At 40.3% G+C, this 23,452-nt stretch overlaps 1 protein-coding gene across 2 annotated transcripts in view; it reads left to right on the top strand.

Annotated features, from left to right (window-relative positions):
* Positions 1 to 12: 12 nt before the first annotated feature.
* Positions 13 to 23,452, top strand: part of LOC103148418 (zeta-sarcoglycan-like) — a 239,889-nt gene continuing 216,449 nt past the window's right edge. The window contains exon 1 of one of the 2 annotated variants that reach the window (XM_016679226.1): positions 13 to 964. In XM_016679226.1, coding sequence (XP_016534712.1) covers positions 926 to 964 — 39 coding nt within the window. In that variant the 5' untranslated portion in view covers positions 13 to 925. The other variant, XM_016679227.1, reaches the window with a different exon arrangement.

Below are 23,452 nucleotides of genomic sequence, written 5' to 3'. Positions count from 1 at the left end.
CTTCTTTTTTTTTTTTTTTTTTTTTTTTTTTTTTTTTTTACAGTCGGTCAGCGGATAGATGCCGTTACATCCCGGCGCGTGTCCCGGCTCATGTGGCGTTGGGTTCGCTGTTGCTGCCGCGCCGCGGAATGGCCAATGGAGTCCGAGTCAGAGAGAGAAGATTCAGTCTAGCCTGGGCGACTTCCATGCGGCAAACCGCCAGAGATATGAGCTCTCCCCCCCACGAAAGATGAGAGGAAGAGGGAGAAACAGAGAGAGGGAGAGAGAGAGAAAAAAAGAGAGAGAGAGAGAGAAGGAGGGTGAGGGAGAGAGAGAACCAGAATCCCGGCATCATTCCAGCAGAGGGAAGGAAGTGGATTGGGGGGCGGTGGGGGAATGTTTCTCACTCAGATGTAACAACCACAGAAAGCAGGGATCGCCAAGTGCGCAAAAGCCGCTTCTTCCTGAGAACATCATTACGCACGGCGCTGCGCTCTCCCCCCCACATCCCCCCATTTATTTTTTATTTTCACGTCTTTTCGTTCCCTTCGTTCGCTGCACGGACTGACCGGAGGTTGGATGTACATGTGTGCGCGCGCGGCGGTGGGGACTTTTTAATTTTTTTTTTCTTTTTTTTTTTTTGCCAAGCGTCCCACCTGGAGGCTCGAAACTGAGAAAATCCGTCGCCCTACTGGAATATTAACAACCCAGTCTTAGCAACGGCCCAGGGGAGTTGCGGGGAGGGAAGATGCTGCTGCTGCACCAGCAGCAGCAGCAGCAGCAGCAGAGTTTGGGACTCTAGAGAGCTTCCCCAACTTTTCTTTTTTTCTTTGTTTTTTTTTTTTGCTTTCTCTCCCCTCCTCTGGTTCCGTTTCTAATCTGTTTTCCTCTGATCATCTTCGCCTTTGGGACTTTCTGTTTGATTTGCAGCTCAACGGAATCAGTCATGGACCGCTCCACGTCTTTGGATATCGAAGCGCTCAAGGTAAGACCCCCTCCCTCCCCTCCTCCCATCCACCTCCCCGGTCTTAGGCGGGGAGGCGCGAAATCACTCCCGCGGAGTGAGCTGATGTGCCACTCCAGATGGGTGGCATGTTGGGTGAGCGCGACTGATGAGTGACTGATCGGTTGTCTCGGGTGACTGCTTGGATTAATCCGCCGCTGAGTGACTGATGGTGAGTTGAAGGGGGCGATGGGGGGGATAGAGGCTCCTGGCGACGGCTTTGATAGTTGGCCGAGTCTCTGTTTGTTGGACGTGAGGGGAGGTCTTGAAAATGTTCACTGTAGGTGAAATGCATATGTCTAAGATGGATAAGGAAATAGAGGAATGAGAGACTGAGCAGGTTAAGTTTCACTGCGTCCTCAATAAACGCGCACCGGTTTGGATGTGCCGGTGAAATTGTGACAGTGTTCCCCTGTTATCACGTTCATGATCTGTCTCTTCTTGGTGGAGTATCCAAAAAAATTGTACTCAGGGAACAAGTAGCACCACATGAGTAAAATTAAGAAAAATAGCAGCCATCACAACTTCTCAAGTGACAGTAAAAAAGGTATTTGGTAAAATGTCATGAGTAATGTTGAGTGTTACCATTTAATCTGACTTAATTTGTGAAAAATTTAATCCCCTGAAAAGAAATTACGTGTGGTCCTGTAAATATTACTCCCCCCCGATTATTATCTAAATTTTACAAAAAAGTTATCATGTTAGCGCCTTTGCTTTAAAATGTAGTATATTGTGTTACTTTGAATCAAAAGACAAGTAAATTTAAGCCACCGTGTCAAACAGTATGAGCTAAACTATTGCGATGAGCTCCCAACTTAGACGCATGTACGATTCAACTGGGTACATTTTGTCCAAAATTGTTAAAAATATCTCTTTTCCCAAAGAATTGTAGAAGTGTAAAAACTTGCCTGGCTTTTTCTGAGTAAATGTCACTCAAAATTATTTTGTAGTCATGCAGACTAAGATGTAAAATTATGTGCAGTTTCAAAAAAAAAAAAAAAAATCATAATCGTTACAAAATGACAAATTCAGGCGGAACACACACACACACACACACACACACACATTTCCACATTTTATTTTCTTTTTACAACAAAAATCAGTGCTTACTGTAGTTGATGGATAGACTAGCTAAAGTACATCCAGGGACAATATCTACAGTTTACTGTCTGTTTACTCGACCTTCATGTTGCTCAGCAGATAGAAAATATCAATACAACATTGAGGCTTGTGTTCAAACGGGAATGCAGCTTTTGGTTAAAGTGAAGAAACTGGAGGCGGGTAGAGCAGCCAGAAATGATAGTCGAGTAACAGCAGCCTTACTTCAAAACAATGTTACTCACATAGAAGTAAAAAGTATTGTGAAGTGAATGGAAAAAAAAAAAAAGTTAATCTAACTGAGCGAATGGAACGACTCACCTTATAGCTTCTGCGTTTGGACTTGGCCTTGACATTGAATATCAATCGAAAACGACTCACTCTACCTGCCTGAGCTCATGTTTGTTTATGTGCAGGATGAGTGAATGTGGTCTGTGAACAATGGAGGTTCTGTATCCATCTACAATTCTCAGTTAATCCATGTTAAACTTTAATGATGCAAAAAAAAAAAAAAAAACAACAACAACACACAATTCCTCAGCAAACCCCCAAATCTTCTGAACTCTTTAAGTTAGGATCAAGCATTCCAGAGTGTTTCCAATATAACAGAGATCAGTGGTAAACACTGTTTGACTGCCTCAAAAAATAACTCTCCACACGCCCACTTTAAGTTCAGGTCCTCTATCAGAAGCCTGGAAGCTTGACGGTTGTATAAAGATCTTTTCCAGACACTAAAATTTCTGTCCAGTAGAGCAGAGTCCAGCAGTATGTCGAAGTAGCAGCTCTAAGTGCCCTTATGGTCACTGGGGCTGATAAATGCCAGCGATCATCAAATGTTGAAGGAGGTTTTCTCGAGGCATCAGTAGTTTGAGCATCCTCCGGATGTAGCCTCTTCCTCTGGGTTTGCTGGTTATATAGTGGCATTGCACGTCTCCATGCTCTCATCCATTTACTGTATGTTTTGTTTCAGTCGCCCAGTTTTCACCAACAGTGTGAGGACTGTACAGATGGAGTCAAACGGCATCTAAATATATCATTTTTTTATTTACCCGAAAATGTAACTGAAAATGAATGATGGCATTCATGTGTCCACAACCTCAGAATTAATCTATTACACAACAAAAATAATGTATATTACCAAGACTGTTGCTGATTCCTGTGATCGTCTGAAATATGCTTACACATATTGGACAGAAACAGTTGTTAAGTGGTAATCAAATGCGAGCAACCGAGGGTGGAAACGTGCTGCTGTTGTACTGTGAACCAGTGATTGAGTAAACGAGCAAATCAATGAAATTCCCTGCGGTTTTGAATTTTTTTTTTGGGTAGCATTTTATGTGATTCAATTTCTGAAACGGGGGGAGGGGAGACCTTGATGCTGTGCCGACACAGAACTTCAAAACGACTCTGGCCATAAAACTCGCAGATTGCGGATTCAAAAGATGAAAATTGGCATTCCAAATTGAAAATGACCTCAACGGTTATCCGCCGAAGCTGACCCTCAGAAGTGCTGAACAACTCTTTCTGTGCTTGTGGGTGTGAAATGTTTTTCTCGCTCTATCTTTAAAAAGTAGAATACAGAGAAATTTGCAGCTTCAGCCAGGAAAACATCACTTTAAAGAGAATTATTACACAGAACTTATGAATAATTATTAGATATGTTTTTAGTTAAGCTGTGAATCCTTCATGAACCAAGAGTGAGACGTTACACAGCAGCTATGACAGACATTCCAAATAATCATATTATATCACGTTCAAAGCCACCAGTCACTTTTTTAATCTTTTCTTTTAACCTTTAAATAATGTTATATACCTACACAAAGGTGTAAAAGTGTTTACATCAATAGCATGCTTTTTATTTGCTATTTTTGGAAAATGAGTCCCTTGTTCAAGGCTTCACTTTGTACAGAGGATTTGGAAGCGGTCACTTGCTTGAGAGGAGAACTCTGTTGAAGTTTTAATCGATCGAATCTGATTTTACCCAATCGCTAACGTTTAGCTATGACATATGTAATGCGTCAGTTATGCTATGAAGTTTGCCAGAAGTCGCGTGTGCTGTAAACAACCAGCCCTCACTGCGAACAGAGAAGTGCCGCACCAAACGACATCTTTGCTAGCAAAAATATGTTTTAAGCATTCCCCTTTGTCCGATTTGAATCTCTCAGTATGTGGAAGCATGGCCAACTTTGAAATAATGGCTTCATTCACTTTCTCCGCTGCCATTGTCAAACTACAACCATGGTAGACTTACAGCACAGAAGATCCACGTCATCATTTCAGGACCCCTCCCTCTGTACATTGAGTTGAAATTCTACTGGAGAAATTGAGCTCAATGGAAGAAATCCCAAACGGGCTCTGAAGGGAGATGAGAATTGAACAGAACTGCGTAGAAAGGCAATGGACAGGCAATCAATTAAACTGGATTGAATCCTACATGTATCGAAATCGTGTCACATTTTTATTAATCATATACAACAAATTTAATATACAAAAAAAATAAATAAAACTGCTCAGTATAATCCTTAACATGCAGCTTTTTGAAGTGCATGCCAGGTGCATTATGTAACTGTGATGAGTCGAGTGTCAGAGGGATTTTATTTTATTTTTTAAGCAGAGAAACGTTGAGAAGACACAAATCCTGGATTGAGCTAAATTGCAACGGTTGCCTACATGTAACTCCCAAGTGATTGTCTGTAATCAAATCCCAGCCCTGGCCGGCATAAGTGCGCCACTCTGCACATTAAGTTGATACGATTTTCACTCTCTGCTGGCAGTCCATCTTTTCGTCTGCTCACCTGCCAGATGTTTTCCGGGCAGCGGTGAGAAGCGCCTGAGGTCCCAGCGCATCGGCCATGGGCGCTCTCAGAGTAAACACGTTCTGTGCCCTCTTGTGTTCCTGTATTTGTATAGCAGTGTGTATGTGCATGTGTGTGTGTCTGTTTGTTAGTCTTGATTTGTCTATATAGTGGTGAGACCAAACTGCTGCCTGGGAAAGAAAATCCTTTCAAATACAGTTAACTGGAAGTGTGCGTGTAGGGGCGCACACTTCCAAGCTTGCTGGATTTTAATACACTGAATATAAATTAAATAGACATTTATACACTCCAGTCCAATTTATTGAAAGACCTTTTTTTTTTTTCTTTTTTGAATTACCGAGTGTACATGTAGTATCTGGAGGTGTGTTAACAAATGGTCTCTGAGAACTGAGAGGACGGCATTTAGACAGCAGCAAACAATGGCTAAATATTGCTGTGCAACGGTGCGTGTTTGTCTTGGTTTGACTAGGACCGTGTGCTTGTAAATCAGCGCAGGTTTCAATATCGATGGAGCAGTTTAAGTGCTATTGATCTTTAGTAATAGCTGTGCTATAAATTCTATGCAGAATAATAAAGGCGGTGAATTTGACCCTCTAGATCAGAGGCTCCTGACTTGTAACGGCGGCATTTTAAAATGTGGTTTAGCTGAAAGTATGAACTATAGCGTGATAAGATGGAATCGAATGAATTGGTTTCAAAGTTACAGTCACAAAATGGCATGCAAATATGTATTCATGAGCAGTTTTTAACTTGTATGTTTTTAACACATTTGCTAAAAGTGTCACCGCGTCGTGGCAGTATAATACGAGAATGATAATCTGTGAAAAGCTCGAGCTCATCCATTTCCTACCTGAGCTACTATTGCCGTCTGAACATATGCACCGCTCCTGGTCAAAAACAACCAATCAGAGCCAGGAGGAGGGTCTTAGCGCTGTCAATCATCCCCGTGCTCAATGTACTAATGGCAGAGAAGGAACTTATCGATCCAGGAGAACTGCTAATCCGCCGTCATTGGTGAGCAACGCATACACGAGGGTGACTGACAGCGCTAAGACCCTCTTCCTGTCTCTTTTTGGTTATTTCAGTCAAAAACAACCAACCAGTCCTTCCACTGGCTCCCTGTAGTTTGGAAAATAATACTTATATTAGTTTATAAATCACTGAACGGCATAGCACCAAAGAGACCAACCTTCTGGACCTCTCAGGTCTTCTGGTTCTGCATCCTCAGAACCAGAACCAAACATAGAGAAGCAGCATTCAGCTTCTATAGATCACAAATCAGGAACAAACTTCCACAAAACTTCAAATTTGGCAAAACACTAAATCAAGACAAAAACCCGCCCACCTGTTTAGAGTTGCCTTGATGAATGACCGGAACACTGATCAATATATTTGATCTGCTTTATGATTTGTTGATGGTACTTGACAAAATGTTTATTGCTTGTTTCATAATTGGTGACAGTATTATGTATCTATGGTGTAAATCACTGCGAACTGCCTTGTTGCTGAAATGTGCTATGCAAACAAAGTTGACTTGACTTAAGCATATGGAAAATAACAGGGTGACTGAATTATAATTCCAACAAATGAATATTAAAGAATTACAGCAGAAGTTCTAAATTATTTACTAACTGCAGCTTCTGAGCCTGATTTATAGTAGTTCCTACAAAAATGCAGGCCAACTAGTCTGAATGAAGCACGAATTGATGGTTGCCGATCGTGGTAGCTGACAAAATATCCTCACCTGGAGTTCTGGACTGAGCCCAGTCTTTGTTGGGAGGTTTTTTTTTCTTCCCACCCTGGGTGCTCTCTTTCATTCAACTCCATTTGGTAACCACCCAGTGCAGTCATAGTTTTGCATTTCTGGCCACTGAGCAGCTCAATTTGAGCAATTGGGGGTTCAGTGCCTTTTCCAAGGGCACTTCAAAAGTAGCTGCCGAGGGACAGGAGAGCATTACTCATTCATTTAAGCCAGCCAAACCCGCCCCCGTCCCTCCGCCACCCCTCCCCAAAAAGCTTGCTGCTCTAACCTTCAGGCAAGCACAATTTGTCATTTTGTGTATCATCGCTTCTGTTAACTCTGGTAAAAGCATAAAAAAAATAAAAAAATAAAACGTGAAGTGATAACTTTAATGCGCTGCGATGTGGAATACATTATGCTGTGCTGGCAGTCATGTTTGTTGAAGCCGTCACTGTGACAGCTGCGAAACCTGAAAAGTGGCCGCCTCGCTTCGAGCCAAATGGAGTCGACGCCTCGCCGCGCCGCAGGCTCCGCAAACGTTTGCACGTCTGCAGATTTCACTTTTGAATCCATAACGGACGCGCCGCGGCGCATTAGGATAACTGAGCGCGGCACTGAATTAATGTCAGCGTCCTCCCCAGTTGCCAAATGAAAGTATTGATAGCCGCATGTGAATTTGTCGACATGGCAGTTTCTCAATCTGTGGGATGGGACCACACAGCTCTGACATATTGATATACGTCCCATGTCTATATTTCTTACTTATGTATGGAAAATGAATACCATTACGTGGGAATGTAGACCTGGGATTCAACAGTCTGTCATCTCAAGGTAACCAATTTAAAGAAAGTGAATCTGGATAATGCCAACTTTTCCACCGATTCGTCAACGAGTGTCAAGATTTCCTTCTAGCTCACAAGTCCATACTAACAACTCTATTCAAGTTCGTTTGGAACCATTAGTTGGCTCACTGTGGTTTATCAACTCTAAAGTTGTCTAAAGACTTTATTTTCCGACCCACATTGCCAGAAAAGTCGCTACCAGATTGGCCTAATGAGCATGCTGGCACTGCGTTTGATTGGTCAGCACACTCACATGACCGGACCCCCATAGAGAACCAGTTGTGTATTCTCAAGAGGAAGATGGGATGAGCCGGCCCAAGTGCTGCAGTTGAGCCGAAAACTGCTACTGAAGCAACCGATTAGCAATCCACGCTCAAACAACCTCGATCGGGAGTTGAGTGCATACGCTCAGGAGGCCAACATTTCTGTATTAAATCTATGTTTTCATTGGTTGCATGTGGTATTCAGATTTTCTCAGTAAGTGGGTCTTTGTGAGTTGTAGGTCATGATCGCGTTAATTCAATTTATGCAATAGATGATTTTCAATGTCTGTGCTGAATTACTGAACTTTTCGATTACATCCTAATTTGTTGCGTTGCACCTGTCAGCTTTTGTAGGCTGAAGAAATGCTTTCTCATCCACTCGTTAGACTCTTCTCTGTAGGCTAAAATGCTCCTGAGTGTACTACAAAAAAAAATACGTTTAAAAGAAAAGAGGAAAAGCGTTAATGTCTCCTCACTGTTACGCATGTGGTGATGTATTTTACAGTTTTCTCGAGACGCTTTGAACTTTCGGTTGCTACGTTGTGCTGTCGTATTTTCTCTGTATTTACACAGTCTTTCGCTGTTTGCACTGTTAGAATTCATGCAAACACCCACTCCAATAAACAAAAGCATTACACGCAGCTCGGGGCGTGAGAAGATAGTGTTTACGGTAATTTGCCAAGTCCAGTAGTCAGTGTAACAGTTAATTACCTCTTCTTGCAGAAAGGCCACTTCCACTACACACCAGTGTTCATAATGTATGAATTTGACATTTTTCTATTCCCCCTGTAACATGGAAAACAAACTGAGACCAAAAATACTTTACTGTATTGTGTGTGTGTGTGTGTGTTTTTATGTGGATCCAATTTTATGAGTTCTTCTAAATAAAAATAAAAAATAAAACATTTAAAGGTTTAACAGCTTCAGGGCTCCTGTTGGCCTTCTAAAGGTTAACTTTCAGCATTTAAGCTCTCCGTGTGCACACATATTCATCGTTGGGGGGAGAAATTAGTTTCTGTTGTGCTTGTTGAGCAGCTGAGCACAGTAATCCACTGTGTTGAAGCCTCAGACTTTAATATTGCTTCCAGTCGTGTGTGTGTGTGTGTGTGTGTGTGTGTGTGTGTACACTGGTTTGTCCACATATTAACGCCCCACCACTTTGCTTAATGAGATGACTAAAAGTAAACTTTACCACACATTGTCTCTGTGTGTGTGTGTTTTTTATTTTTATTTTTTAAGCTCACATTTGTAATTATATCCCTGTGTGCTAGCCGGGTCCTATCATGAGTTCACAATAACGCTGATAAATAAGTGAAATACTGTAATGAGGGATAGTGTCAACCCAAGAAACCACATTTTAACTGCTATTTGAAAAACAAAACAAAACAAAAAATACTGCAATGGATTGTGTTGAAGCGGTAAGAAGCGCTTGATCTCCACATATTGTGAATATTTTGAAAGCAAATCCGCTAATTAGGACGATGCTGAACGAAGGTGATGAAAATGATCTATTGAATTTGTAAAAACCAACAGAAGCAATTAAAGCTGCTTTAATCTGATTGTTATCCGAGTTTTTAATGTTTACGAGAAGCCGCAAATGTAGCTTCTTTTGACTCTTGCGCTTAGGACCGACGTGGCTTTAACATCCACTGTGTAATATTCAGCAGTAATCTCTGTCTAAAAAAAAAACAGTGGAGATTTTGGTCAATAGACTGTCTATGTGTGGGTGTCTGAATTAAACAATTCAACAAGATTTGGTTTTCAAATTGTTTCAGTATAACAAAATAAGTCTTTGGTCTTATTATCTTTCTTATTTTATAATAATAACAAAAGAATGATAAATCATTGAAGAAAACAAGAGGACATAGAGTGACATGCAGCTCTAGTTGTTAGATGAGCAAGATACATTTTCTGATCTGTCTCAGGTTCCTGTGACTTTAAACGCTCAACTGCAGCTGACAATGTTAAGCAGTTATCTGTGAGAAAAAACTGGGATGCTTATTAGGTCGACTATGACGGAGAATTGGAAGCATTGTAGATAGAAAGAAAAAGAAGTACATTTCTGCCCCAAAACTCAGAAATGTTGAGATTAATCTGACAAATTATCCAGGAAAAACTTGGACATTTCTGAGCTCCAAAAGTCAAATATCGGCAAGAAAAAAAAACAAAAAACAAACAAACAAACAAAAAAAACACAATAAAATACTTGAAATTCTGTAGTTGTAACAAAAAAACAAAAACAGAAAAAAAAAAAGAGTGAAACAGTTCAAGAGGTATAAATGTGTTTGCTCGGCTATATTTGCTTCCTCGAGGTGCACTTTGAGGGTGGTTTTTAACAAAATGAAGTTCTCCATGTGTAATACTGACACAGCTGATGCTTCAGCAAAGGAAGCGCTGAGGCATGCTGCCAGCTCTGACAAAAGAGCAGTATTTACCTCGTGGATGGAGGACGTGGTGAGTCATTTAGAAGAATTCACACCATGACATTCTGAATGCATCCGCTGCAATGTGATGCTGACTGCAATTGAATACTTAATACTGTGAACTGGTGAGCTGGACCCGAGCTGTGCAGCCCCCCCCCCCCACAAGAAAAGCTACACACAAGCTAGTGGTGGAGTCATGCTGTATAAAAACCTGCGAAGATTGTTAGCCTACATGCCATCTATTACCCTAATTAGTCCAACTTGACAGATTTTAGGGGTCAACCCCAAGGTTAATGAGTTTTTTGCCAAATAGGGAAAATTTAATTTACTTTAGAATTACTGATGCTGCCAAGCCAGTGTTTCACAGGAACCTAATAAATGTTCGCAGTTAAGCTCTTAGTTCTCCCAAGTAAATGGTGTCGCAAACTAAAGCGCACTCTGCATAAAATTACACGCCAGACAATGACTGGACCCAGGTGAGGTTTACTTAAGCATTTAAATTGATTCGGGGACACGTGGCACACACTCCGAGTGACAAATAATGCTACAAAAGCAACATTTTATTTATTTTTTGATATTTTTTAAACCCAGAGGGAAGAAATTATTGACAAGAAAAGGTGTGCAGATGCACTGCTCCTGAGCAGATACCTGAGGAAGCGAAGGCACAGAGAAATGTAGAGGTGCTCTGTAAGCTGAGGGAGGAAAAAAAAAACATGATGGAGTTCAACTTGGCTCTGGGGATTCTCGAAGGTCCACATCACCACACAGTTTTGTAATTACACACACATGCACGCACACGTGGATACACCCACAGACCTGCAGCCCATCAGCTCCTGCTAAAAATAGCTGGCAGTGGAGAGATTTGTTTGCACATTTTCATATATCCTTGAATACAAAAGAAAATGCAGCAGAGCAAAACCACCCATGCGTTTTTCTCAGCGGTACTTACTTTAATATTTGGCCTCGGATCGCCACTCGTGACAATAATCCGGCAAACTCCACGTCTGTTGCTATGGAACCTCCCCAATGAGCGATCAAGTCTTAACAATGACTGATGCTTCCCCATGTTACCTGCCACTCAACCTTTCAACTCTAAGCCTCGGGTTGTGTGTGTGTGTGTGTGTAGCGAACGGCGAGTGTTTCTACTCGTAGCATGTCTCCAGTCGCAGAAAGGGAATACTTCGGTCCACTTTATGTTCCGTTCCTGCAAACTGCGTCGTCCTTCACGCGCTGAGGCCGTTTTGATTTTTGACGTCGGGAAAGCGCGCGGCCTCGCGAGCTTAATGCACGCACGGACGCCGGGCGCGCGGCGTGTACCGCAGCTGAAAGTTATCAACACGTTGCTGAAGACGCATTAGAGCTTACATAATGCGACGGCCTTACAGAACATGCTTCATTTGCCGTATTTTCACACAATCATTCGTCTTCCTGTTATCTGCACTGCACTCTGTGCTGAGACTGTCTCAAAGTACAGGCGGTGGATGTGTCTTCCAGTACGGCAGTGACCTTGGACTGCATGTTTTTTCTCGTGTCCTTTTATTTTGTGCAAGTGCAAAACTTATTACTAAACAAACTAAACATTTTGTTTAGCATTTAAGGTAAATTGTGGTGGAATTTTGGTCATTGGCCACCTGATTAACAAATCAACTTTTACTGACGTTGCAGCTGCAAATCTTACTTCTTCATCACTAGTTATGTACATCGAGTGAATAAAATTTTTTGTGCTTGTGAACATTCATTTTCAGGTCTTACTTCTGAACCTTCACGGGTTTATTGTTAACACGACTATTCTTTGATCTGAGCCATTCTGCTGTATCCCTGGCTGTATGTTTGTGATGATCTGAATACAAAAAGATTCTGGATATGGCAAGAAGTATAGAGCAAAAATGAACAATGAAATCATGAAAACACTGACAAAAATACCCAACAATTTCAATGCAATGCTATTATTATGAGCCACGTCCCTTTGCCCATCAACCACAGGTTATTAGGCGGTGCTGCAGAGCGCGGCCAGACATGGATCTCATGTTCATTACAGGTCTCAGTCATTTAATTCCCCCCATGACCCCCTCCTTTGCTCTAATTGCCATTATCATCTGGAGATTATTGCAATATGACTCACTTTGTCAACACCAGTTTTCCTCAAAATTGAATTATGCGACAATGACAAGGTAATCAAGATCTGGTAATTGTTCCCTGATCCTGCTATGGCAAGGTAATAATCACCTGTGTGTTTTTTTTTTTTTTGTCAGATACACCAATCACTGCCTTTTATCTGCGGCTGCAGATTAAACACAGAAGCTGATTCCGCCGTCTGTGCCTCTGATTATAATTAAAAGTGACTATTTTTCGCCAACAGGGGCACATTTGGCTTTATTGTGCTTATTGTTCACTGCCACTTTACTGAAATGAAGTTGTATTCTCTATTTCGTGTACTTTCCGGAAGCACACATAATCCTCCACGCATCGTGTATTTTACCTGTGACAGAAAAATCCTTTCAAGGTAGCTGAAAATCTTGGTGTTGAATTGCTCCTCAATCTTTTTATCCTGCAGCTTATTTTATTTTATTTTATTTTATTTTATTTTATTTTATATTTCTGCAGCAGCAGGTCAGCTGTAATGTGCCCCAGCCTGAATATCCTTTCACGAGTCCTTGCAGGTGACAATGAAATGACAGGCTACTATTCATCTTTTCAGACGCAGTCTTGTTCTGCCTGCTAGCTCCCAAAGCGCAGATGTGGCTTCAACCGCTGACATGAGTTTCACTGGAGATACAAGTTTAATTGAATATGAAAAGCACAAGGATCCTTTGTGCTGCTGAAGTTTTGCTGCTACCGAAAGAAAGCAAGCCTCACTTAATCTGGTGAAAGGGTCACTATTTAGATTGTTTTTCAGACACAGCCCTGGTTAAATTACTACCAGCATCAGACACAAAGTGCAACATTTTGTCATGGCCACAGAAATCAGTGTAGATAAATTACTCTTTCAAATTTCTCACCGTTTATTAATCTCTTTGACCTTACTGTTGTACTTTAGTATACCAGAGTGAGTGTCCATCTTAGTCATTATGTCTATGAACATAATGACTAAGCTTTCCAACAACAATTGGTCAGCTAAGCTTTCCTATTTCCTATTCCTATCATAAGAAGGTATACCATGTTGTTCTATTAGCTGGTTTTAAACTCAGTCTAAGGCGTGAAAGCGCACACGGCCAGAACACGCAGCTGTAGGGTTTATTCTACACATGAGGGGACAGATCAATGGTGGATAGCATTGTGCTACGTTGGGCTACTTAACCTGTTCAGTTTAGCACGAATAGTAATATATGTGTGTTTCATATATTATTTGTATGTAACACATGTGTAAGTAATATATATGTGTGTTTTTTTAAATTTTATTTTATGGGTTACTGTTTCTCAATAAAGTGGAGGCTAAGGGTCGACAGCACACTGCGTTTTGATGACACGCTGACGTCACAGCGCCATGTAGTGGCCTGGCATGATAACTACAAGGTGCCTTAGCGGTTTTGTCTAAGCATGAAACTTTTCTCCAATTGACACGGAGAAACACTCAGTTTCCAGACAGCGGTCTCATGTAAATGATGGGCTAACTTATGAACTATGTTGTTTGCCGACGACAAAACAGTTTTACTCTGTGTTGTGTACTTCGAGGAAAAAAATCCTATTAGACGAGATGAAGAGGCTTCAGACTCCATAGCTTAATCTATTAAAAGGTACTCTTTGAGCATAGTGTTTACCGTAGCAAGCTAATTAAAACTCGATTGTTTGTGTCAATCCTTATTGTTTACTTCTATTCTCCCCATCTAGTGTCCAGTGGCCTGCAGTCAGGCTGGGCAGAGTCAGGTCTGTCTGCCACAGGCTATTCTCAAGAAGTGATTCAAAATCAACCTTTGCTTACAGAGTTTTCTTCTTCTTTTTTTTTTTTTTACACTGTATAGTCACTGAATCATTTTAATGCAGATGGAAAACTGTAGAGTTAAGTATAGTTCAAAAGAAACAACTCAACATCGCCCTCTTCTGGTCAGGAGGACAGCTGGCAGGATAAGCAAATCAACCCGTTGTTGATTTGTGATAACAGTTCATTGTAAGCATGTGGAAACTGGTGAAGCACATTTTAAACGTCCACAGCCTGTCATGCAGCTTTTTATGTAGCTTTTTAGATTCATTTACATTGCTTATGCATTACATTTAGTTACAAAGCCGACTCGATAGCAAAGTGACTACCATATGGTACTGAAATATGTTTTTTATTTTCACTTGAAAAAAGCCGGGAAACGTTTAGATCTTAATTTACGAAGCAAGAAAATGTCGGTCCTTAGAAAATGGTCTATATTTTTAGATTTTGTTGAAGAAAATGCTTTTTTACTGTGACAGAAATGGTGCAGGCTGATTTGTGCCATTAATTGAATTCCTTGGTCATTATAACTGATGTCCAACAGATAAATATGTAGATGGCATCAGTTAAGAAGTGATTGGCTCTGCTACCCAAACGTCTTGCTTCCTTATCTGTCTTTTGCAAGACACTTTTCTTAGATAAAGCCAATGTTTCTTTATTTTATTACTATAATTCTGACCATATAATGAAGTTTTATTCATGACACATATTTGAGATGGATATATATTTTGTGGAATAAGGACAAACAATTAAGAAGCTTTATGAGACATTTTAAGATAATTTATTTGTGTTTTCCTGCTGTTATTCATTATAAAATAAGTTTTATTGAAGAAAAAGCATCTTTGTTCTTTTTAAATTAAAAAATATTATTGATACCAGATCATTATTATAATGAGCAACATTAGCATGGATGAACAGTGTCATGTAAAAAAAATGCTTAAAAACAGGACATTAGCAGTCAGATAGCATACCAACTGGTAGAGGCTAGGGTGTATTTTATACCTTTGATAATTTCACTTATTAGACTGACTTCAGAATGATTTAATGTAATTCCCATCAGCATGTTGACAGTTTGAGCTCATAGAGCAGGTTTGTTTTCTCTCCAGTCAGCCTGCAAGTATCTTGTTTTTTATTACTGATCCAAACATTGTTACCTGGGAGACAGTGCTTCATAGTTTGTTGCGTAAATTTTAATTGCCTTATGGCTCTTAAATTCTGACACTAGGACAGCAGCGTGATCCTCTTAAAGGAGCGGCACTATGTATTTTCCAGGGACGTAGTGCCGCTTTATATTGCAATCAAGTAACTTTGAGAAAGAAATTTGATTCCACATTTTGATGCCTTGAAATTGGCCTCTGTCTCTTTAAGAAGCTCCTACTCTTTAGGACAGTCAGCATTTGTCCTTTATGCTGTTCGTACAACTGAGAGGTAGTTTGCATGATGAGCTCTCAGCAGGTGAGCAGTTCCACCAGGTGTTTGCTAATTGCTGCTGCCACTAGTCTGTAGGAGCCAAGCTCTGTGAGGCAGAAGCTTGGCCGGAGGCCGCAGTTCAGGAGGAGCTTTGTGGAAACAAGCGTCACTTTGTAGGAACAAGCATTTAGGCCCCCTCGAATGGTTGCCATGGAAGACTCAAGGATTTCTCAAGTGTGCATAAAAGAATGAAAGCAACACTCGGGTTATGTTTTTGATGAGGGAATGACATTATAACACGACATAAAGATCAAGAAAGATTATTTTACACAACACTCCCCCTTTAAAAGGTCTGAATTAAAGGTGCTCATTTTATTCCATTTCATAAGATACAAATAAAATGAAAGGACCAGAATAGACATATAATTTTCTGTCATGAACTGACATGTAATGCATATTGTGATGAATGCTGCAGCCTTACACCGCATGTTGGGGTCACATAAAAGCGCGCTTTCATAAGGTGAGGGATTAACCAGTGGAGCCAGCGGACGACAACAATAGGAATCCTGATTGGAAATAAACACGTCAACGTTGGTGACAGACAAAGACACCTTAACCGACTCCGCAACGGAGGTCCGTTAAGGTGTCCCACCAGGCTAGGTTAGCATCTTTTACAGTATTCCATCAGCTGCAGAGTACATTTATCTCTTAGCTGTATCTGTCTCCTGGTCCCTCAGCCCCTTGACAAGTAAATCATCTCTTCACCTGCTGTGACAGCACAATCCTAAAGTCTGTCATATCTGCAGGCCAGCGTGGGCCACACACATGCAAAGCGCACTCCCCGCACTGCCGCGCATACACACGCACACGCTCATGCACGCACGTGCGCAAACAAACACATTTCCTCAGAAGGGATTTGCCCACTCAAGGACAGAGGTGACATCTCATCATGAGCCAAATGAAGCAAGAGTGGCAAGGAGAGGAGAAGGGAAGGAAGAGAGATGGAGGGATGGATGGAGCGGAACAACAGAGCAATATGTAGGAGGCTGAGTGGAGCTATAAACCAGCCAGACAACTGCTGCTAGGAGTCAGATGCTTGGAGCTCAAATTATATTAGTACTTTTGTTTGGAAATAATAGGCGCTGAGGATAATGACACACCGAGTGTGTGATCTATAGGTGAACTGCAAAGGCTTTCGCAGGGGTCTATGTTTGGAGATGGGTGCTCTAACGTCACCATATGCTGAAGAAGTCATCCAACTTGTGGTAACAAAATGTCAAAATTATAAAACAATGCGACGTTTCTTGTAGTTTGGGCTTGTCGTCTCGGAGAGTTACGTAAACAGCAAAGCAAACTGAACCACTATTAAATCACTCTTACGGTAGAATTTGGGGTTATTGGTTTAAAAAGAAAAATACTGTGAAAGAGTAAAAGATAGAATACAAATGATTTGTCGACCTGCTACAGTCAGAAAATATAGTTTGGTAATTTTAAGAGATCTGGAGTGTATTTGTTCACTTCTTTCTTAAAAATACTTGGACTGATCAAACCTAAACTAGAACTAGACACTGAGCAGAAATTTCTTCGTACATAAGTAGAGATTAAAAAAGCAACTGTATTAAAAAAAAAAAAAACACTTAAAAAGGGAACGATTTCAATTTCAATGCAATTTTTCTTTTAAATAGGGCCTGTTCAAAATGAGACAAGCTTAAACAATACAAGACATCGGCTAGTCAAACATGGGCAGGTTTATTATACACTTATTTCTGGTTTGCTAATACTCAGTTTGTGAAACTACTAGGGCCTTCTGAAAACAGAACGATGGAGATCCTGAAGCTACGGTCACATCATTTTAATATGGTGTCATTCAGATATCAAGATGAGGAAATCCAGGGGATTTCGTGGACCATTAAGTTGTGTCAGGTCTTTGAAGTATGTCCATCCCTTTCAATTTGCTCTGAGTTTGAACAGTGTGTTTATGGTTGCTGTGTTTTGTTTTGTTTTTTTCTGTATCTGAAAATGAAATTTCAATGATCTAATGAATGAGCAGACGGTTTTTTTTACGTAATTAATCAGAAACTGAGCCATGCTGAGTTTCAGTATCAAGCATTCGGCATCCTGAAGTGAGTAAAGTGTCTGTGTCACTGCAAAAACACAAAATCTACGGTATTTTTGGTCTAGTTTCTAGTGCAAATATCTTAGTACACCTGCATTAAGACAAAACTAACTTGCAAGAAACTTTCCAAGAAGAAATAGGAGCTTGTTTAAAGTAAATAATTCCTTAGCACCGATTTAAATAGTACTAGTTCCATTATAACAAGATATTTGCCATGTTGTAAGTTAAATAATCTGCAAGTAGAACTAGTACTTTTTAAAAAAAATCAACACTAAGAAATTATTTACCTAAACCAAGCTCATTGCAAGTGTACTAAGATATTTGCACTAGAAAATAGAGCAAAAATACTTGGTAAAAATGTGTGTTTTTGGAGTGTAAATCATCAAGCGATTATAATGCTGCCATAGTTGAGTTATATTTTCATTGATTCTGCAGCAGTGGTGAACATGTGTAGTGGAGGGATTGTTACATCCCTACTTATGAATAAAAACCAAGATATTATATTTTAAAACTGTTTTCAGAAGTCCCGTTTTATCTATTTGAAATATCCGAAATGGTCTTTAAAAGCAAAAGTTACTTCTGAATAAAGAGAGTGACGGCAATAGAGGTAGTGAAATTATACATTAGCGAGCTATAGAGATAATGAATAAAATCCTCGCAATAAACAAAAAGAGGCAAGAACGTGAAGGAGAAATGAAGCAGAAATGAGGTAAAATGAGGCAGGCTCGTTGCCTCTGCCCGTCGCCACAATTCAGAGGTGAGAAAGTGAAGGATAGATGGAAATGGAGTGATGGGGAAGAGGACAGAGCAGTGTGTTTCGCCTCAGAGAGCCCCAGATGGAAAGTGATGATAATGCAGCAATAGAAAGAGGACAGAGAGAGGGAAGCAAGAAAACAGCAGAGATAAAAATGGCGTACAGGAATGGTCATAGAAAGTCAGAGCCGAGTTCTTTTTTTTTTTTTGAAGAGTTCAAGGCAGAGAGAAAGTGAAGGTCAGAATGGCCATAAAAGAGCAGAAGTCCTAAACAGTGAAAACAAACAAACAAAAAAATAAATAAACGTACAAGACCTGCTAAGCCCTTGAAACATCCCCAACATTGGCAGCGTTCTTCATCCTGACATAAACTCTGGAGGGGATTTGAAAAAATAAAATCCTTCTGTGCTTTCCAGAGGGACGGCTGGGTTTTATCAGGTGCAGTGACTGACAGGCAGCACAAACAGATGACATTTACCTGTTACTGCTGCAACAGCTGCACTGGGTAACTTTTGCAATATGTTTTTACATATTTGATAAAACTCACTGTGTAATGACTTTACAACATGAAAAAAATCCTTTGCTTCGTGCTAAGTTCCAGCTCCTTCCATATAGAGCAGTTAGCTGTAAATGCTCGTTAGCTTAGCCAACTATGACGATGGGTAAACAGTTTTCCTGTAACTGTAAGCTGTTTCTCTGTCGTTAGCACAGCTGTTGGAAAACAGCAATTTTGAACAGCACACACATGAGAATGACTGACAGCGCTAAGACCCTCCCCCTGGCTCTGATTGGTTGTTTTTCAATTAAGTCTTGTATTTCTGCAAATGGCTGTAGAACCACAGGCAGAAGAAAGAAGAGCTCTATTTTTTTTCACATAGAAGCAGTTGATCAAATATGCAAAAACAACAACAAAAAAAACACATTTCCTTTTAAATAAACGTTAACTACTGCAGCTTTAAAACTAATTTTGTTCCAGAAACAACTTGCAACTGGTGCTGCATTAAGTCTGTAAGTTTAGATTTTCCAGTGCGATACAAGTTGATTTATAACAGCATGAATTATGCAGGCGGCTGAGCATATGGTAGAGTCCCCCCTTAATCTTTTGAATGAAGCAACATGAAAGACAAACAGAGCAACACTTGCATACCGGCTGCAAACAAAGAAAGAAATAATGATCGGAACGTTTCGCACAGGAGTTTATTTCCCGGCAAAACAAATCTTTGAACGGGGCCCCGATGAGGAATTCAAAGACTCTTTGGGTGGACAAAGTCTTGGCTAAGAGCCGACGAGCCCACCACGCCACATTTTATCACGGTAGAAGTTGATAAAATGTGGCATATTGAATTTTCTTTTCATGACAGAATGACAGAATTGGTGCGAAGTGAAAGGTAATAATTGTACCTTGATGTCAGACATTTTTGCAAAAAGTGAAATACTCCCAAATAAAATCAGGCACTACCAATCGTCTTTAGACGTCACATGGTTATTAACATGGAGTCCATTTGTGTGTGATTCAATCTCAGTGTAAATAAAGCTGTTTTATGAAGAGCTTAGACGTTTGTTAGCGAATAATAATGAACAACCAGCGTCATGGAGACCAGTGAACGCAGCAGAAAGGTCAAGTTTAAAGCATGGTTAGGTTATACAATAAATACTTTATTGTATAAAATTACATTGCTCAATTATAGACCCCAAATAAATAGACAATCAACCAAAAATAATAATAAGACATAAAATCTCACTGGAACAGCGGTCCCACGCCAACAGCCAGAGCTATAAAGTAACAATGCAGAGCAGTCCTACATTGTAATGGGCCGGCTGAAGTGCAGAATTGAAAAATATTTGGTATGGCTTTATCTCCTCTGACTAATCTTGAATTATTTTCAAAAGAGGAAAGGGCAATATTCTAAACCTCAAGATGTTCAAAGCTGGCAAAATTTGAAAAGGTTAAAACTGGCTGAAAGGTTTTCACGAGGCACTCAACCTCGTGCCTCCTCCTCTGTGACATTGGGCATTCCTTACTGGGCAGGTAAAGGCTGTGTGATGACACATATACATACATACATACCCTGTAGAGAGTTAACCTTTCTGTTTGAAAAAGCACTGTAATAAATCTTCCCTTCAGACATCAATAAAGTAGGTGTACCAGAAGAACAAGCGAAGCTGCGGCTCAGGGATCTTTGCGCAGAGGAACGCTTGTTAAACACAGTGCTCGATCCGATCACTGTAACTCGGCCTTATTACTTCTGCACTTGTTTTGCCGAGAAGTAGCGCTAGGTATTGCTTTTGTCGAAAGACGGACAGATCACGTGCCTCTCATTCCCTAAATCAGAAAATAAGTCACAGGATAATAACTCATTCCCTTTCCTTCTTCGTCTTAAACAGACTTATTCTCTTACAGTGTTGTGATGGCATTTCTTTCCAGTACAGACATTCCCTTGATCTTGTCCTTTTACCTGCTTTTGATGCTCAGTGTGTGTGTGTGTGTGTGTGTGTGTGTGTGTGTGTGTGTCTGACTGTGTAGCGTGCAGCAGCGTGTGTCAGTCTGAAACTTGCTTGTGTGTTTGCTTGTGTGTTTGTGGGCATCTACAGGCACTCCTCTCTCTGTCTCCAAATGATTTGGTGTGAGTTGTTTATTCTTTGTGAGCTTTTTAAAAACCTTCCAAGTTTTTTTCTTAGATGCAGCACAAACATTTTTTTAGTGGGTCTTTCACTTTATTGTCATTTAAAATGTGGACTATCATCACATCCTGCTACAGTGAGAAACAAGTCTTAACCAAGTTTTTCTTCTGTTTTCCTTTTTTTTTTTGTTTTGTTTTTGTTTCTTTACCCGCTACAAATTGTGATGACATCTGAAGATTGTGAATGCTTGAGCTTCAGGAGTAAACAAACATGATGAAATAATCTGAACTGGAAAATTTGAGACACAAATAAGTTTTAATACGGATGCAAAGTAGACGACGATAAAACTGCTCTCACATTGTTTCTTATGTTGCACGGGTTCAAACATAAAGAAAATAAGCACATCTTATAAAAATCTAATCTTGTCACATCTATGACATAATGTTCATTAGCATAGAAGGTGAATAAACAGTTTTATCTGTTTCTGGATGAACCATCCTCCTGTTACCATCCAGATAATACAAGCCTAATCCTCCAAGGTGGCCCTATGCTGTCAAATCGTTAGCTCAATTTGATAATATAATAACAATAAATGGTTTCTTTCTAATCTCATCGCATATAAAGCTTGATCAGCTTGTTAATTAAGCTGAACACTGTATTCCTTAAAAAAATCAGCGTTTTTAGATAAAACACATAGAAAACCCAAACAAACTTTTAAAACCAGAATATTCACTTATTTACTGATTGTCTATTAGCATTATTTGTTCTTTAAACGGTCATTTATACCGTATCAGGTAATACTACTGTTTATTAAACTAAGGATCATTCAAACTTGCCGTTCCTGAACAGTCAACTAAACCACAACATTCTACTAAAAGCACGACAGGAGACCGGATCAGTCATAACGTTCCACCACTTCAGCCTCAGGAGCTGATTGGGGGATGAAGACCTGTGACTCTGATGCTCCTTCGTTCGCCTGATTCATCCCGTCTGATGCCACTGAAGAGATCCGCCGACAAATTTTTAAAACTTGCCTTTTTTTTATTCATCCTTACTTCAGCCAGGAATGTGCTGTGCACTTACATCTGTATTTCTGCAAGAGGTTTTGCTCATGAGGACGCGGTGGAGTGTCTGCTGGACGTTTCAGAAAGGCGCAGGTGTGTGGTACTTCTGTCTCTAGGCAACCAGAACAGCAGCACACGCAGGCTGTTGGGGATGTGAGGGAGAGGAAGCGTAGATTCCCCTCTTGACAATTTGGTGGCCTTCTTGTTTTATTTTGTTCATTACTGTTAAACTCAGGGCTAAAGTGTGTGTTAACGATATTTATTCGACGTTTGTGAAAATCCAGAACGGTGCGCAACGCTCAGCTGCCTAATAAAGGCCAGTTTTGTGTTTCACGGGACGAGTGGCAGCCCGAGTTGTAAACCTATCCGTTTCTTTTACTCAAGGTAAACACTGCAGCAAGTCTTAAAGATGCAAATCCAAGGTTGAAGGACGCTGCAGCTTTTGACTTTTTCCTCCTTGTTTTCTGTTTATCTTGAGCAACTCACTGTCAAACATATACGAATCACTACCTTCGGAGCGCCTGACTTTGGCACTTAAAGCTCGTCTTTTAGTTTCGGGCTGAACTTAGTTATGAATGGCATTCATCTCCGCACCACTTACAGATTTCTTTAAAAGCTGCCGAGCTCTTTGGTATTAAATCCATCCATAGCTGATGTCACAAGAAAGAAAGCGGCTCCTTTGAAAAAAAAAAAAAAGTTAAAATCATAGAGAGACTTTCTTTCTTTTTTTGTTTATACGTCGTCATGAAGGGCAGTGATTGAAGGAGTGGGCTTATTCACCTCTTTGAGGTCAGTGATTGGGGGGAAAAAAGCATAGTGACTTTATATGTTTCTGGAAGAACAGAAATCTAGGTATAGTGTTAGACTACTTTTGAAATACTTTTTATTTTTGAAGAAAAAAAAAGCCTTCCAGGAGAAACTATTCAAGAACATTCTGTTTGTGGGAAAAGCTTTTCTTCTGTTTAATTGTGTCAGTTTCTCTGCCCCCATTTTCTACCCTCTTGTTTACCTGCTGTGCTTTTTTTCAGTGAGCAGATGTTTTAGCCTTGAGATTGTCTCATAGATGGTTTATTATTATTATTATTGTTGTCCAATATCTCTGTTATTGTTGAATCATAAACTCTGGCCTTAGCTGAAGCAGGTCAGGGCTGCAGTGCTTCAGATGTTCTCGGTTCTTTTGTGTCCTGCCGGATGTGCTGCCGTCGCTCTCCTGGAGTAATTTAGGTTGATGTCCTGGGAGTCACTAGACTTCCACAGCCGTAGAAATTTCTTTGTAACCCTTTCAATACTGACAGATAAAAATGATTTTTTCTCCTCCATCTCTTCTTAGAGGGGCAGTGTTGTGTATATTCCAGACCATTTTATAACATAATCAATAACTACTCACCTTTAGTTGTTTTATATAT

Source organism: Poecilia formosa, unplaced genomic scaffold (assembly GCF_000485575.1).
Source record: "Poecilia formosa unplaced genomic scaffold, Poecilia_formosa-5.1.2 Scaffold205, whole genome shotgun sequence".
Taxonomy (NCBI): domain Eukaryota; kingdom Metazoa; phylum Chordata; class Actinopteri; order Cyprinodontiformes; family Poeciliidae; genus Poecilia; species Poecilia formosa.
The sequence above is the reverse complement of the archived record's forward strand: the minus strand, read 5'-3'. Positions and strand labels throughout refer to the sequence as shown.